The sequence below is a fragment of the Podarcis pityusensis genome (assembly GCF_964106645.2).
Source record: "Podarcis pityusensis genome assembly, chromosome: 2".
Taxonomy (NCBI): Eukaryota; Metazoa; Chordata; class Lepidosauria; order Squamata; family Lacertidae; genus Podarcis; species Podarcis pityusensis.
Window position 1 is genome coordinate 24,158,432 of NC_138029.1, and position 16,481 is coordinate 24,174,912.

Below are 16,481 nucleotides of genomic sequence, written 5' to 3' on the forward strand. Positions count from 1 at the left end.
GTTAATCCCATGCTACATTGGTAATAGCATTTGTAGATCCTACATTGGTAATAGCATTTGATTGTTGGAAACATTTCTCATTTTGTTAATAGGCATTCCATTGGCTCTGTAAAACCTTCCAATTACCAAGAAGTCTTGTGTTTACTACTAGATTTACATCAGAAGGTCTGAGGGAGTTAATTTTTATTTATTTATTTAGAAGAGTTTGCAAAGAGCACATAATGCCAAACACAGTTTAGTTTAATGTGGCTTAACATCCAATTAACTTCTGACTAGTATAAGCTACAATTCAGAGTATTTCCACTTACAACGCTCCATGAGCAGAAGGCCGCTGCCACATAAAGAAGGGTTTTTAGCGAACTGAAATCCAGAAGTGTACTTCCGTTTGTGCAAGGCACTGCACAGTCCCTTGCGTGAGGTTTTGCTCAACATCTCAAGACGCATGCTGGCACAACGGCTTGCATGGTACTGCAGGCTGTCTTCCACTAGTCCCTGCATAACAGTTAATGGGGCAGTACCACTGCCAGAATTACTAATGCCCATGTACCTCTGGATCTAACTTCATGTTTTCTATGGGTTATGGAGTGATTCTCTTATGGGACCCTCTGAAGCAGAAGGGACATACTTTGGGGTACCATATATGTCACCTGAGGTATAGGAGTCCTTGGTGGTTAGCAGTGTCTTGTATCAGCTTTGGCTGGTATGCCTGCTACAGCAGCTCCTGGATAGGAACAGCTTGGCCACTGTAGTCCATGCACTGGTAGTCTCAAGACTAGATTATGTGCTTTATCTGCGACTGCCCTTGGGCAGTCCAAAGCTTGAGCTAGTGTGGAATACTGCACCTAGACTGGTGGTGGGAACAGACAACCGCCAGCTCATTCCAAAAGTGTTAAAAGATCTGTACTGACTTCCCATCTGCTAGCGGACCAGGTTTAAGGTTCTCATACTAGTAGTGTGCAAAGCTCTGAACAATTTAGACCCAGGACACCTTAAGAATTGTCTTACACTGTATGTCCCAGATTGATTGCTGAGATCACATAGGGCAGTAATGTTATTGGGCCAGAAGCATAACTCACGTCATCGAGGAGTTATTCCTTCCTTCAGCGTAGTGCATCCAACTCTGTCCCTTACTCACTTTCACATGCAAGAGGGGGGTCTTTGCGGTGTGAATGCTGTTTTGATGTTTTCTTCTCCAGTGTTTTAATTTATCTTTACATTTTGTGCATTGTAAATTTTAATTTTGTAAGCTGTTTTGAGACCCAGATGTGGTGAAAAGTGGGGTATAAACTTTCTGAATAAATGAAATACATAAAATGCATGCTGTAGCACTGAGTATCTTGCAGGGTACTAGCAGGGTAATAATAGAAGTTAATTTGTTGTAATGACGCAGAGGGGATAGCAGTACTGAAAATCTGTCGAAAGACTTGGTGAATGTTGGTTTTTCATGCTTGTTTGCTTTGTTTTAAGGCTATGCTGTTTGGGGATTTTTCTTATACTGTGTTGATTTTGTGTAAAATGTGTTGTGAACCTTTGTAGAAAGGCAGGGTATAAATTCATACGTAATAATGATAACATTGTTTGACCCCAAAGTATAAAACATTGAAGATTCCTCAAAAGGATTGTAATATTTGGCAATGTACATATTTTGTTAATTGGCTCTTGCCACTGTGTCTAGGTGCTGAATATGAGAGGATGTAAGAGTTTTGAAAGAATAACATGGAATGGGAGGTTGGTCAACCCAAGGCACCAACAGCTCCCAAAGGTGTCCAGTGTGAAACCACATCCTCTTAAACAGTAATGTTAGGATTGGTGTCAGAGGCAATATGATTTCTCAGTTAAAGTTCACTTGTACCAGAACTCTGAGCTGAGCCTGGGGTGAGTAAATGTCCTGGGTGGTTGAAGATGAAGTGAATCTGTTGATGGAGACCTCAACAAGGAGTACAGTCATGAATCCTGGCCAGGTCTCTCGTATGTCAGCCAAACTGAGAAAGAATATACTGTAACAGCATAAGAAAACTGAAAGATATGTTGGCAAGATCGGTGGCAAAAGGTGATGGGATATGGAGATGGTTGGGAAGCAGTTTCCCCTCAGCTCCCCTCAAAAAAGTGGTCCTAATTGCTTTGAGCATAGTAAGAGATTAAAAGAAGACCCAGTGGACATTTTGCCTCCAGTCTGTAACTTTACTATATATTTGTATTCCAGATTCACAGTGTGGGTGAAAGTAATGCCTTGCTTCCTTTAAGTTTATGCATTGCTGAGAGTGAATAGGAAATGTCCGTGTGTCATGAACTGAAAGACAGTGAGGCAGAACATTATTTTATAAATTTGTGGGATATCCTGTGGTATTTCATGACCACATGTGGTACAGTGGAGAGCTGGCAGTTTTGCAAATAACCAAGTTTTATTGTTACAATCAATGGAAGTAGACCATTGTCTAGGCCTGTAGGAGCCATAGCAGTTTGGGTTTGTATATTCAGCCCAGTACAAAAGGCATAGGGCAAGAAAACGTACATTTCTATACTATTCAGAATTGCGAGTACCACTAAATATTGGGTGAGTGTAAAGGGAATAGAATATATTTTTCACAAAGGTGAGATTGTGGCCAGAGAATATGGCGGTGGGAATTATCCCAGGATTTGGGGAATCCACTGAAAAGTTTAAGCTGGTTAATAATCATAAATATGTACAGCCCTGTATTCTGGGGAGGTTTAGAACAAAAATATTGCCCTTGCTTTTCCTTTGAAACTAGTAGTTTTGTTTTGACTGACACAGCAGGGTCTCCAGATGAGATGTCCTATGGTATTCTAAAGTAAAGAATAATCCTTTTATTATTATTTTTTGTTTGCAGACTGAATACCGAGTTCTTTTGTAAAGAAAACATTTCATCTTGAATGTTTTCTTCACTGTGTTCATGAACATTCTTTTCTTTTCTTGCTGGGATCCCAAAGGATTAAACAGAGCATTTAGCAATAATACTTACACTTGCATTTTAGAGTTCTCTTTCAGAACTTGTTAGACTTCAAAATTCTTTATATGATTGCAAAGGGATGTTGATGCCTTGGGGAAAATAAATCTTCTCAAAATCAGTCTTTTGTGTAACGTTTTCCCCTCTTTTCAGTTCCTTTCACAAAGGACATTTACACTAAAACTGTACGAGTCTTTTAAAAAGTTTTGTGCTGTTTTGACCAGCTGAATTCATCCTTTGTTTATGTTACATTTAGTTGCTCTAAATACTTTCTAAATTCACAAATCCTTATTAAGAGTGTGAGAAATACACACTTCATGGAGTTTCTTTTAATATACCAAATTTATCTTGGTTCCTGCTGATACTGTACTGTATTCTGATTGTAGTCTTTCCTGTATATACTTAGCCTCATAGATTTACTAAGCACTGGTGATTTTTCCTATAGATTTTGGACAGAAAGAATAATGAAACTGAGGTACTGAAGACCTTGTACAAAACTAAGCAGAGTGAAGCTGAAGAGACCATTCGAAAGCTTGAAAAAAAAGGTGATGAAGCATAAACAAAGTACTCTGGACTCAAAAGTATTAATTTTCACCTTATCTAACTAGAGGCAAATATTTAGGACTTTGTCAGAAATTGCTTCTCAAACTAGCTTTGCCATGGATTGCTACAGAACAAAAAAGAGCATCCCTGTTCTCTTTGGTTAGATCTTCTCAGCAGCCTTTGTAAAAGGAAGCAGGATGAGTCTGCTGGCATGCTGGTCAACAGCTACTGTTGGGAGTTATTGTCTCATTTGGAGGGTATACCTTTGAACCTGCATAGAATTAATCTGAATACATTTGAAGAGTCTTAATTGTTTTGTTGTTAGAAGCATTTGAGCACCATGAGCTTTGCTTGGTTTTCTAAAGTGAAATTATTTGGCCCAGGACTGTTCTGCCAAACCAATGGGCACCCCCTCTCCACCACCCCAATACCAGCCCCCATGTCCTATGACAAACTACTTTTGCAACTTGGGATTAAAAAAACAACAATATGGCAGCGTAGTCCATTAATCAGATGAGAAACAAACAAAATCTTGGTAGACCTATCTACTGAATTCTGTACAATTAGAGTACAGAAGGTGACCATTTTGTGCGGGGGTTTCGTTCCACAGAGCATGCATAAATGCCCCCACCCCATTATGCCTTGCCCCCATTAAGCCCTGCCCTTATCCGGTCCCCATTCTGCCCTCTTCTGGGTCCAAAAGGATCCACACATCGGCAATCATGCGTCAATTGGATGTGTCTAAAATGGTCACTACCTGTAGTTCTTTGGAACCTGACCACGCTTTCTATTCAAAACATTGATACGTTTTATGATCACACTTATACAGAAATAAATTGGAAGCAAACTAATTTTGACGTTCAAGGTTTTTTTTAGAAATGTAATCAAAGGCAGGTTTCACACATTAAAATGAAATGCCGCTTTTAAACAAAGTGAGGTCAGCTGGAACACTCATCTGATTATATCCGTTGCCAGATGTAATATCAGAAAGGCCCATTTTCTCATGTATTGCATTTTCTTCTTTTATATTTCTCTTTTCTGACAGTTCAGACGCTTATCCGTGAGTCACAAGTTGTTAGAGAAGCAAAGGAAAAGCAAATTGCAGAACTAAAGAAGTTGTGTGAGCAAAGTACAGATTCCTTGAACAATGAATGGGAGAAAAGGGTAATCTGTATTTTTTTTCTGGATTCACTATAAATGTAGGAAGATAACCATATGGAAATAATATTTCTATTTTTTAAAAATAATACCTTGCCTTTTTATAATACCACAGCCATTTTAGGATAGGGGCTACTGAATGCTATCCTAATTTTTGTGTGTGTTTGCGTATAGCTCCATAATGCCGTGGCTGAAATGGAAAAGGAGAAGTTTGACCTTCAGAAAAAACACACGGAAAACATCCAGGAACTGCTGGAGGATACAAATGCACGACTAAGTAAAATGGAAGCAGAATACTTGGCACAAAACAAATCAACTGTAAGTATTCCAGAGTGTGGAAATTTGTATAGTTCAAGTGACATAAACAAGTGTATTGCAGTGCTGATATAAAAATTTAGATAAAAAAATTATTTGTGTCACAGAAATATGCGAAAATATTGTCAGGCTGAGAATTATTGTAACTCTTGTGCAGTACAAGACTGTAAACAGTGACATTGCTTTACTAAACGGATAGTTGAAGTGGGAACACTGTGTCTCTTCCTCTCCCCCATCCTACTTCACACAAGGTTTCACTTCGCCTCCATGTTTGTTTTGAATATAATAGCTGATACATTTTACAGTTTATTGTAAGATTTTTATTATGAAATGGCAGTAGTGATTCAGAGCTCCAGCTAAAGCTTTTCTCCTACTTTTTAGTTCTATAGAGAATCAAACCTGTAGAGGTGCAAAACCTGCATTGGAGTGTGGGCCTTGCCTTTTATGGTATTATGGCTAATCAACAACTGGTTCCGCTTTAGGTCACATTTTTTTTCTGTATCATTGTAATAGTGGGTTTCCTTGAGCTAAAGTGTGGATTACTTTCCTGCAATGAGGAGTCGTTGTTGTTGTTGTTGTTGTTGTTGTTGCTGCTGCTCTTCTTCTTCTTCTTCTTCTTCTTCTTCTTCTTCTTCTTCTTCTTCTTCTTCCATGCTATACATGCAGGTCTCAGGGTGGTTCACAGAATAAAATTAGAATATGAAACCACAAAGTACATAATAAAATAAAAATAACAACAACAACCCAATAATCCCTCACCCAACACATTTTCAAAGGGCATAGGATGTCAGTCAAATCCTGATTAAAAGGGAACGTTTTTGCCTGGTGCCTAAAGGTGTATAATGAAGGCGCCAGGCGAACTTCCCTGGGGAGAGCATTCCACAGACTGGGAGCCACTGCAGAGAAGGCCCATTCTCGTGTTGCCACGTTCCGAATGTCTCAGAGGGCCTCAGAAGGTGATATCAGGGTCTGGATAGGTTCATCGGGAAAGTGGTGGTCCTTGAGGTATTGCGGTCCTGACGCGTTTAAGGCTCTATAGTTCAAAATCAGCACTTTGAATTGGACCCAGAACTGGTAGCCAGTGTAGTCAGACCAGGATTGGTGTAATGTGCTCAAACTGTCTTGCTCTGGTGAGCAACCTGGCCGCTGAATTCTGCATATAATGTAGGTCCATGCCTTTTCCTTATGTTTGCACTTTATTTTCCAGTTTTAATGTTCTTAGCATGGGATATTTAAACCTATAAGTTTTATGCTATGATAAATCTGCTCTGCTGGTGTCTCCTGATTGTTCCATTGCTCCATCTTAATGTTTCTTCGTGGATATTTGCCACATAGGGTGCCAAGAGACCTTATCAAAAGAATTGCTCAGTTAGTTAGAAAATCTCCACTTTTTTATCTCCTTCCCCCTGAAGTGACCTACTTTCAGATCTGCAAGTTCAATCAGTTTAGTGTAGAGTGTGAAGAACACAGAGAATTGGAAGGTAGGGTTGGCCAGATCACTCTGTCTCTGGTTTGTATCTATGTCAAGTGTGTTTATTCAGAAGTCTGTTCCATCCCATTTCTGCAGTTAACTTGCAGATTTTTTAAAAAAGCTAAATCTCTATGAAAATTCATAGATGCTTAAATATGTGGTTAATCACTGAATACATCTTCAAATACCTATTTTATCTCAATGCACACATTTCTAAATGTGTTTTTTCATAAAATAAGTACTTCAGAATGCATTTTGGTTCTTTTTTTAAAAGCTAAGAACTGTATCAGAAAATTCCAAGTGCCAAATCTGCAGGATATTTATGTTCTGGCCCTTATGGTAGTCCAGGAGGTTCAAATGAGGTCATTTTGCTTAAAAAATTCCTCCCCATCTCTGTTCTGGAAGGCAGAGATGTTGCAGGAAAACTGACACCTTTCTTGGGTACTGGCAAGTCTGGTCATACATCAGGTTTAAGTAGCTTTGGGTTAAGCATTTTCGGGTTGCGCTCTGCAGCGACCCGGAAGTAACGGAGTGTATTACTTCCGGGTATCGCTGCTCGCGCATGCGCAGACGCTCAAAATGATGTCACACGCATGTGCGGAAGCGGCAAATCGCAACCCACGGATGCAGGTTGCATTCGCTTCAGGATGTGAACGGGGCTCTGGAACGGACCCCATTCGCATCCAGAGGTACCACTGTAGTCAGTCTTTGATTCTGGAAAATGATTCCTCTTCCGTGTTCTGAAAGGCTGAGCCAAACTAAGTACACAGCCAAGGAGGATGACTCCCAGATTGGTTGTGAGAAACAGGGCGGTCAGTAAGACTTCACAGGGCACCAGATTCTGTTTTAAAACGGTTTTATTTTTTCTTCTTTCTCTTCCTTCATTATGATTGGACACATTAATCTTTCTCTTACCTCTTTTTGCTCTTTTCCAGTCTTAAGTAGTGGAAGGGCAGAGGGGAGCTGAAGTACAGCAAGAAGAAAGAAGTTGCTAGTGTTGTTTCTTCCCATCTCTCCCTGGCCATTAACTCATTAGGTGGCCTTAGACGAACCATTATCTCTTGGTGATAATTTTGGCCCTTTCTTCCGGGGCAGTTATATCAATGTATACACAGCACTTGGAAGATTTGAAATGCTCTCTCTGACCATGTTTGCATATTACAGCAAGCCATGAGCTGATGCTCAGCGTGAATGAGCAGTGTTCTATTGCAGACTGTCGTATTCCTCCCATTTCACTCTGTCCTTACTCAAGCAAGGGGAAGCAAACCACAAGCTGTGATGTGCAAAGCAGCACTTGTTGTTCCTTTCCCCCTGCCCAAGGAAGGGTGAAATGAATCAGGAACAAGTCAGCAGTTCATGCTAAGTCATGGATTGTGGCTTTCCATGACAAGTGAACAGGACCTATAAATGCAAAGTATTTGAATTTATGGAAAGGGAGAACGTTCATCATCTTAAATTCTTTTCAAGTTATTGTTAGTGCTGGTAGTAGCTTCCATGTGTTGCGACTGAACTCTTTCCACTCTTCATGATATGGCATGGTTGTCTGTCCCCGCTCCCAGCATTGACAAGGCCTGTTGAAAGACAACAAAGACCATGAATGTTTTCTTTGAGTTGTCATAGCATCAGCATAGTTATGGTATCAGAGGTTGTATTGCAACAGTGGGCACAAGTAATAACTTATTCTTATAGATTTGCAGGATGGAATGGTGTCACACTTGAGCAACGTAAGAAGATTTGTTAGCAGATAGGGAACTGGACACAGATTGGGAAGCTGTAACCCCTAGGGGGGAATCTCATTAAAAGGGGTCATCCATCATCCCAGATTGGTTCCTCATGTAGATGGGAAGCCACTTTTCATCTTGCAATTCCCGCATGGTCCTTCATCATTTCTTTATTCTAGTTTGACAGTAGAGACAGAATACAAACTCATTGCAAAAGTGTCTCTCTGTTCTATGCTCAGGTGTTGATGTTTCACAAGGTTTTGTGTCTTGGTGTCCTTCCCTTCTGAGTCGCTTGTGAGATGAATTTTGTACTTGGAGTTTGCAAGGCAGGTATTTGTGCCTTAAAACTCAACAAGTCCCTTTTGACATTTTTCATCAGTGTGGCACATTTAAAGTAGTGATCATTTGTTTGATGTTGCCTTTAAAGCTCACTCAAATTTTAGATTCTGTTGTTAATGAAAGTTGAATTGAAAAAAAATTAGCATTCAAACCTTGGCATAGGTAATGATAAATATGGCAAGAAATGGACACAGTCTGTCAGCAGGATTGAATTTTAGAACCATCAAAAGCAGACAGATCTTGCACAGCAGCTCCTGATTTAATAATTAAACATAGTAGGGTTCAAGGTATGGCTTAAGATGAAAGACTAGACTGTCACTGAAAATTAGTTTCTCTTTTCTTATTATTTCAGACTCCCCCATCCCCCTTTTTCATAGTTTTCTACTGTCAAGAGTGCCATTTGTTGTGCACAAGTGAATTTTGCTGAGTGATGAGACTTGCAAATTATATTCTTGACACATTCATTATTCTATTATACATAGTTCTATTTCTGAGGAGAAATATTGCTATCTTAAACATACAGCAATAGTTATTGCTAGATTTTGGACCAGAAAAATTATTAGAATTTGACAAGTAAGTTGGAACAATGGTTTCACTCAAAAGTCAACATTAGATTTGGCATTTGACTCCTAATCCTTTTTAAGCTTATAATAAACATATAAATGGAATTTTAAAAAATATATTGGCACGAATTTGGGGAGGGGGATACACATGGTGGTGAATGATTCATTTTGGAATATTTGAAAATTGGCAGCCTTTTAAAACAGAAATGGGATTTAGAGCCAGATGGATTTCTGGTCATGTTAGATATTACTCTCTGAACATAGCATGCATCGGAGTGACTCTCTGACTCGCATGATTCCTGTGTTTTGCTTGGTGGCTGTCCCTGAGCTGTAGGTGTAGCATCTTACCCAGCAAATCATCATATTCTCCTGTGAAAGACATCAAATTCAGGGATATCCCAGTAAGAATGAATGAAGTATTTGGCCAGGTTGGATATTGCTTTCTACTGGGCGAGAGTGTGGGCTTTTTATAACTGTAAGTGGGCAAATAAATATATATCTGGAGGTCCTTTAAAAGCCTTCAAACAAGTAGCTTATTAGCATTCTCAAATAGCACGCAATAGTTTTGTATAAGAAGTTTACAGCAATAAGAATTATGTTTTACATACCAGCTTAATTTATCTTCTGCGATTTATCACTTGATAAATAAACATTTATTTTGTTTCTTAAAACCACCAGTTCATATTTTATCTTCTTGTGCCTTTAGCCAGAGAGAAGGGTTATGTGAACAATGAAGTTTAGTTATCAGCAGGGCTGATAACTTGTTAAAAAAATTCTGTTAAAGAAAATTCTGCTTCAATAGGAGCTTGAATCTGATCTGTATACACTGGTACCTTGGGTTAAATACTTAATTCGTTCTGGAGGTCCGTTCTTAACCTGAAACTGTTCTTAACCTGAAGCACAACTTTAGCTAATGGAGCCTCCCGCTGCTGCCGTGCCGCCGGAGCACAATTTCTGCTCTCATCCTGAAGCAAAGTTCTTAACCTGAGGTAATATTTCTGGGTTAATAAGAGTCTGTAACCTGAAGCGTATGTATTCTGAAGCGTCTGTAACCCGAGGTACCACTGTACTGGGGTCTCCAAATTATGGCTGGGCTTGGTAGCCAACTTTTAGTTTCTGCTTGCTAGCTATGCAGTCTAATCATAATAATAATGCATAATAATACAACAGTACATCAATTTATCAACACAGCTGTTGCCTATGTTGTCTGTCATGTACCACATGGGGTGTTGTTATTTTTTAATTCACCTGAAATCCACAGTGCTTGTTTTTGACACTGCCTTCCCCCCCTTTCAAAATGTTGAAGACTATCCCTCTGCACCGCACTGCATCCCACCCAAAATATACATATGTTTTATATAAATTCAAATATTAAACATTTACATTGTTGTTTTCAGATACAACCACAACGTGTGGGGAAGGCGTGGTTCAGTATGATGTTTAATTTTCTGGCTGATTAATGAAGGGGAAATAAAGGCTTAGAAGCTACGTAACTAGGCTTCTACTGGTGGGAGCATTCCCAGTTCCACAAAGAAGATGGAAGTGGGAAAGTGGGGAGGAAGTGGGGGAGACAACTTTCATTGACTCCTCCTTCCTCCTGCAGCCGTCTTGTATCTCATGTATCTTCTCCTGAGCAGTTACCCTGGTAACATTATGAACCACATATTTTCACACATTCAGGCACCCAGACCTTTCAGTAGTCATATGGAGTTTTTATTGATGATTTGCTTTGTGTATATTGCTTTGTACACTAAATTTCATTCTGTTTCAATCATGCTTATGTATAAAAGTTGAAAGATTTCAGCATTAGCATGTGTCTAAACAACCAGGTTGTTAGGCAATCATCTTTACTTCCTCTCGCATTGTTTTTCTTTGCTTTGATGCAAAGAGTCTCAAGAAATCTGAAAGTGATTCACTGCCTAATAGCCACATTGTTTTCTCTTCCAATTACATGTGTTTACATTTCATCATAACAGGAATCAAATATCTTCCTATCCCCTGTATACAATAGGAGTTAAATATCTTCTTATTTCCTGTAACTTGCTAGATAGCAGATAAGATCTAAAACACTTGATATGATTCTGCTTGATCAGATTCAGCTTTAAATAAGTATTAGATATTTCGTTCAATCGCAAATTCCTCTTGTGTAACCTGGTATATTATGGAATTATGAACTTTCTTTTTTATGGTTTATGATTTTATTCACCCATCACCACTGAATACCTCTTCACTTTTTTTGTACAGTATTTTAAAAATGCTTAATTCTAATATTGCTTCCACATAATCTCTACTGCTTTGTCTAGTTTTTATTTTGTATTGCCCCTTGCTGTCTCTTACTTCCCCTTATTTCAGGTAACAGTCTGCCTGTATGCATAAACATCAGTAAAGAATTACTAGGAATTATAGCAGCGTACATTTGGATGGCTGGTTCTTCATTGTGAGGAGGCTTTCCAGTCTATTATTTTAGATGTCAAATTTACAGGGACAATATTTTCTCCTGGAGTAGGACACCTAGCATAGGGAAATTATGTTTTTTGGGGGGCAGGAAGGGCCATCTCCTAAACTTACTTTTGGAAGAGGATCATGCTCTTCCCACCTTTGTCATGGGCAGATAGACTCTGGCATTGTTCCTTACTTGTGGCCGTTTAGTATTTTGAAAGAAGGAGCTAAGTTAAGAACTCTAGCCTAAAGAACAGAGTAGAGAGACTCCCCCTTTGGTCACACTATCCTGGCATACACTTCACTTGGGAAAGAGAGAGAGAGAGTTTCCCTTAGGTCTGTTTTTCCGCGTATAGTCATGTTCTGGCAGTCATTCTTCATGGCATAGGCTTCCACTTCACAAGCACTGGTGGACACATGAACTTGTGGAGTGACAAGTCTTGCATGTCCAACTTGGTGCTCTCCAGATGTTTTCAACTACAACACCCATGAGCCCCAGGCTGCATAAATTGGCCATGCTAGCTGGAGCTGATGGGAGAGGATCTAGGAAGCACCAGTAGGGAGAAAATTGGACCATAGACTTCTTCAATAGGCTTTCCAAATGGCAGATTCCACAGATTTTGTCATTGGAATCATGGTTGCCTAAACAACCATGTGGTTCGATTCACCACAGAGGACACAGCAAGTACCAAATGTATGACACAGGAAGATAGGGCACACAGTCATTTTCTCTCTGGGGATTGTCAGAGTACATGGGGAGTTTCAGTGCTCCTCAATGTCCCACTCCCATAATGGTCAGAAGAGTCTTCACAACCTTTTCTCTTCCATGGTTGGTGTATTGCTCTACACAGTTGCATTAACTTTCAAGTCCCTGAGGGTTTTGTGGCATGCTTGGTTGGGGGGCTGCTACCTCAGCAGCTTTGTGAGAAAGGACTTATTTATGTTCAGGCAGCCACGGTGTTCAGGACATACCTTTACCAAAACATTATAAGATGAACATTTTAACCACTTCCGAGAGTGTCTTCAAAAGGCCTGCCTTACAAGGGTAGATCTGATGTGGACACTTTATTAAGTTGGCCACACCATTGCTAATGACCTATATGCAGAGTTTATGTAATGAAGTTTCACCTTTTCCCATTAAGATTACAATTCATTTTATCTCTGTCATCTAGGTTAAAATATATTTCCATTTGAATTTCTAACAGGCACACATTTCCTTCCATATGAATGTCTCCATTCTTTGTGATTGGTTGTAGAGCTCTTAGTCCAGGTTTTCCCTCTACGTCTTTGTGAAATCTTTGTGGAGCCTGGGGCAGGGTGTTCTCTGTAGTAGCACCAGAACTTTGGAATCTGCTTTCTTGGAAAGCATCACACCCTGCCTCAGTATTAGAGTTCAGACAGGGAGTAAATATTTTAATTTTCTTGTCCTATTAAAATAGCTTACACTCTGTTGCCTTTGGTTTTTATTGTTTTTATATATGAGCTATTTTTTCATTTACAGTACATTGCCTTGAGTCCTTTTCTGGTATAACTTTTTTTTTAAAAGTAATTTTACTTGAAATCAGCTAGGAGATGTGTTTTAATTTCTAGCCAGTGGGTTTATTGTTTTCATTATCAATGCTTTTAAAATGATTATTTGGGCCCTTTCAGTTTTCTCTCGTGTGCCATTATGAACTGCTAACGGTTTCTTAAACAAGAAAAGTTTATTCTTTTTCGAGTGTTTCAAGTTATTTCCCCCCCTTGCCAAATACTGTCCAATTGGCAAAGTGGGATATCCTCTTGATCTTATCATATGGCCAAATCTACTGGATACAGGATGTCTGAAAGCTGCTGTTTATCAAAAGCAGGATAGTAATCTCCACTGGCTGCACAGCAAATCCTATAATTGAAAAGAAAAATGTGTTTGACTTTTTGTCCAAACAAATACAGTCCTTAAAGATGTGTTAAGAACAATTTGAAAGAATATATTTTAAGAATGCACTGCGTATGTGATGTTCGTGTTTCAGAAGATATAATGCAAGTGCTTTAACCAAGTATGAGCCATAAAAATCTCCAGTTTACATAATTGTTTCAACAATAATTTCAGCTACATACTATAAAAAAGCACTGAGTTGATGGATGCTAAGTTTCACTTTAACAGTGGCTGGAAATATTCATTCTTTCCACGTTCTTCTGCCGCACAAGCCTTTGTTAACATAATGTGATTTGTGTGTCCTGTTTAGATTCCTGAATCCTGACCCAGCTTTGATTTTAACCAATTGCCTGGTTGTCATGGGAGGCATCTGACCTTTACCAGTTGAGACTGGTATGCCAGTTACAAATTTATCTAGAGAGATCAAACCCTGCCCCAGCAATCCATTGGCTGGTCGCATTCAGGAAAGACTACTGTAATGTACTCTACATTGGGCTGCCTTTGAAGACTGTCCAGAAACTTTCAGCTGGTGCAGAATGCTAGTTGATAGTGAGTGTGTGGTGCATAGGACACCAAATCTATACCAGTGGCATTGGTTGCCTGTACATTTCTGAGCAAGCTCAGAGGTTTTGCTTGTATATCTGCCTATCAGGTCAGTTCGGCTGCTGGGCATGAGAGATGGGACCTTCTCTGTAGTGCCCTCCAGATTGAGGAACTCCACAAGGATGTGTATGGCCTCTCTACTGCTGGTGTTTATGTGTGTCTTAAAAACCTACCTCTATCAAACCTCTTAAAGGCTATACTCTTAGAACTGGTTATTTTACTACAGATGGTTCTGCTTCTTAGGTGCTAATTTGTACTGATGCTTGTAAACTGCTCAGACTTTTAAAGGATTGTGAACACCAGTGCTGTCGTTACGTTCTATTTTATTTATGTATTGTTTTATGATGTTGTGAATAGTTCTGGGTGCACAGTGCCCTGAAGAGCAACATCCAGATGATAAATAAATAAATAAATTGCAGTGGGATGGCAGCAGTGCATCTTTTGGACAGGAGGCAAGTTCAGCACATTTTGCAATGGCCACTTGCTGTTCTAAGTTGCTCAAATTGTAATGCCTGGACCCATAGATCTATGAAACAGATGGTGTAGAGATTGCTTTTGGAATAAGAAGTGGTAGAAATGAGAAGCGAGCCTGTGTCATGTAGTAGTTCAAGCGTCAGAGTAGGACCGGGGCGGGGGGCGGGGGGACGACCAGGTTTCAAATCCCCACTCGGCCGTGAAGCTCACTGGATGACCCTGGGCCAGTCACTGCCTCTTAGCCTAACCTACCATTAATTAATTAATGGCTTGTGTACATTCACTATGTAAATGAATCATGTGTATTTGCATTTTGGATAAATTCAGATAGCGAACAGCCTTTTCACCTAGGGGGCCAAGATTAAAAAATGGTACTACCATACACCTGCTGCTAAAATGCTGCCCGGAGGTCCAGGAGGGAGGACCATGAGTGATGTTGCTGCCAGAAGTTTTTTAAAAAAATAATAATAATGCAACAGCGTTGAAGGGTTCAGGTTGTCTGTGTTGGGGACCCATCAGCAGCACTATGCAAAAGGCCCCCTGACATCTAGTCCCCGTACAGTAGTGCTATCTAAAAGGAAGAAATAGCATGTATTTGCCTCATGGCATGATATATAGAATACTGCAGTGGCAAAACAAAAGTGCAGGGGCATAACAAGCCTACTTTCAGATAAGGGACAAAGGAAAACTCTGATCTGAAACTTCTGCTGCCTTGTGGGATATCCTCAGGAGAAAAAAAGGTTAAGGAATAAATCCTGCACAAATCTGGAGTGGAGTTCCTTGGATGGTGCTTTGTATGCCTCCTTCCAGCAGCTACTGCAGCCAAGCTAGTGCCAAACGTACTGCTCTGCTTTCCTTTGGAGCACATCAGTGAAGCCGAGAGTGGGGTCTTGTCATCTGTCCACACTGTCCAGGCTTGTGCTCCAGGGAGGTCACTTCAGTGTTGCTAATGCAGCGGTTTGGCTTCACCTCCAGAGGTGCACTCCATTGTCTCTCGAGAGAAACAAATGCCAACCATATGATGCCAGTATTATGCAGTTCTCTGTACAGTGGTACCTCGGGTTAAGTACTTAATTCGTGCTGGAGGTCCGTTCTTAACCTGAAACTGTTCTTAACCTGAAGCACCACTTTAGCTAATGGGGCTCCCGCCGGCGCACGATTTCTATTCTTATCCTGAAGCAAAGTTCTTAACCCGAGGTAATATTTCTGGGTTAGCGGAGTCTGTAACCTGAAGTGTATGTAACCCGAGGTACCACTGCATTAGTAAATCTACCAATTCTTTACAGTCTCAATTTTTATAGCTTTATGATAAGATTAGGTATAAAGGTAAAGGGAAAGGAACCTTGGACGGTTAAGTCCAGTCCAAGATTAAGTATAGAGTGGTATATTATTCTGGAGCAACTCTCTATAATGACTCTCCCATCTGGAAATGAAAATTTGAAATTGTTTTTGAAATTTCAAATTTTGAATGAAAGGCTGTTCATTCTGTTTGAAATTGTTTGAAATTGATACCCATTTAATTTGTTTTGTTGTATGTGATTTGATGGGCTTGCTTTTCCAACCTTTGTATTTTCCATAGAGAATCTGCACATCAACTCAATTCCTAACTGAGTTTTAACCACTTTATTTAGAACCAGATGGTCAAAGAGCTGGAGGCCCGTGTCCACCAGTTGACTGTGGAAGCAGAATCCAGTAATTTGCAGCATCAGAAGTTATCTCAAGAAAAGACCAGTCTTGAGCAAGCCTACCAGGCTGTGTGCACAGAACTCGAAGAAGTCAAGGCAAGGTACTTAATGAACATTTCCACTTTGGATAATAGGTGTTACAAGTGCCACCTGTAATAAAACATTAGTATTTAGTAATAACTGACTGGTAAATGAAAATGAAAAGTTGCATTTTGAGTTTCTTAAATATTTGGGTATGTTTTACTTGCCTATTTACTTGGATCACATACTGTGGAATAATTTCCTCACCTTC

The 16,481-nt window shown here is 39.8% G+C and overlaps 1 protein-coding gene across 5 annotated transcripts in view; it reads left to right on the forward strand.

The window, feature by feature from the left end:
- CEP112 (centrosomal protein 112) overlaps positions 1-16,481 on the forward strand; it is a 213,968-nt gene that overhangs the window by 48,715 nt on the left and 148,772 nt on the right. For all 5 annotated transcript variants that reach the window (XR_013982675.1, XM_080994465.1, XM_080994463.1 and 2 more), the window contains 4 exons: positions 3,412-3,511; positions 4,555-4,673; positions 4,842-4,985; positions 16,136-16,290. Coding sequence is in view for 4 of the 5 variants with exons in the window: in XM_080994465.1 (XP_080850591.1) it covers positions 3,412-3,511; positions 4,555-4,673; positions 4,842-4,985; positions 16,136-16,290 (518 nt within the window). In the remaining variant the exon portion in view is untranslated. The remainder of the gene's footprint in view (positions 1-3,411; positions 3,512-4,554; positions 4,674-4,841; positions 4,986-16,135; positions 16,291-16,481) is intronic.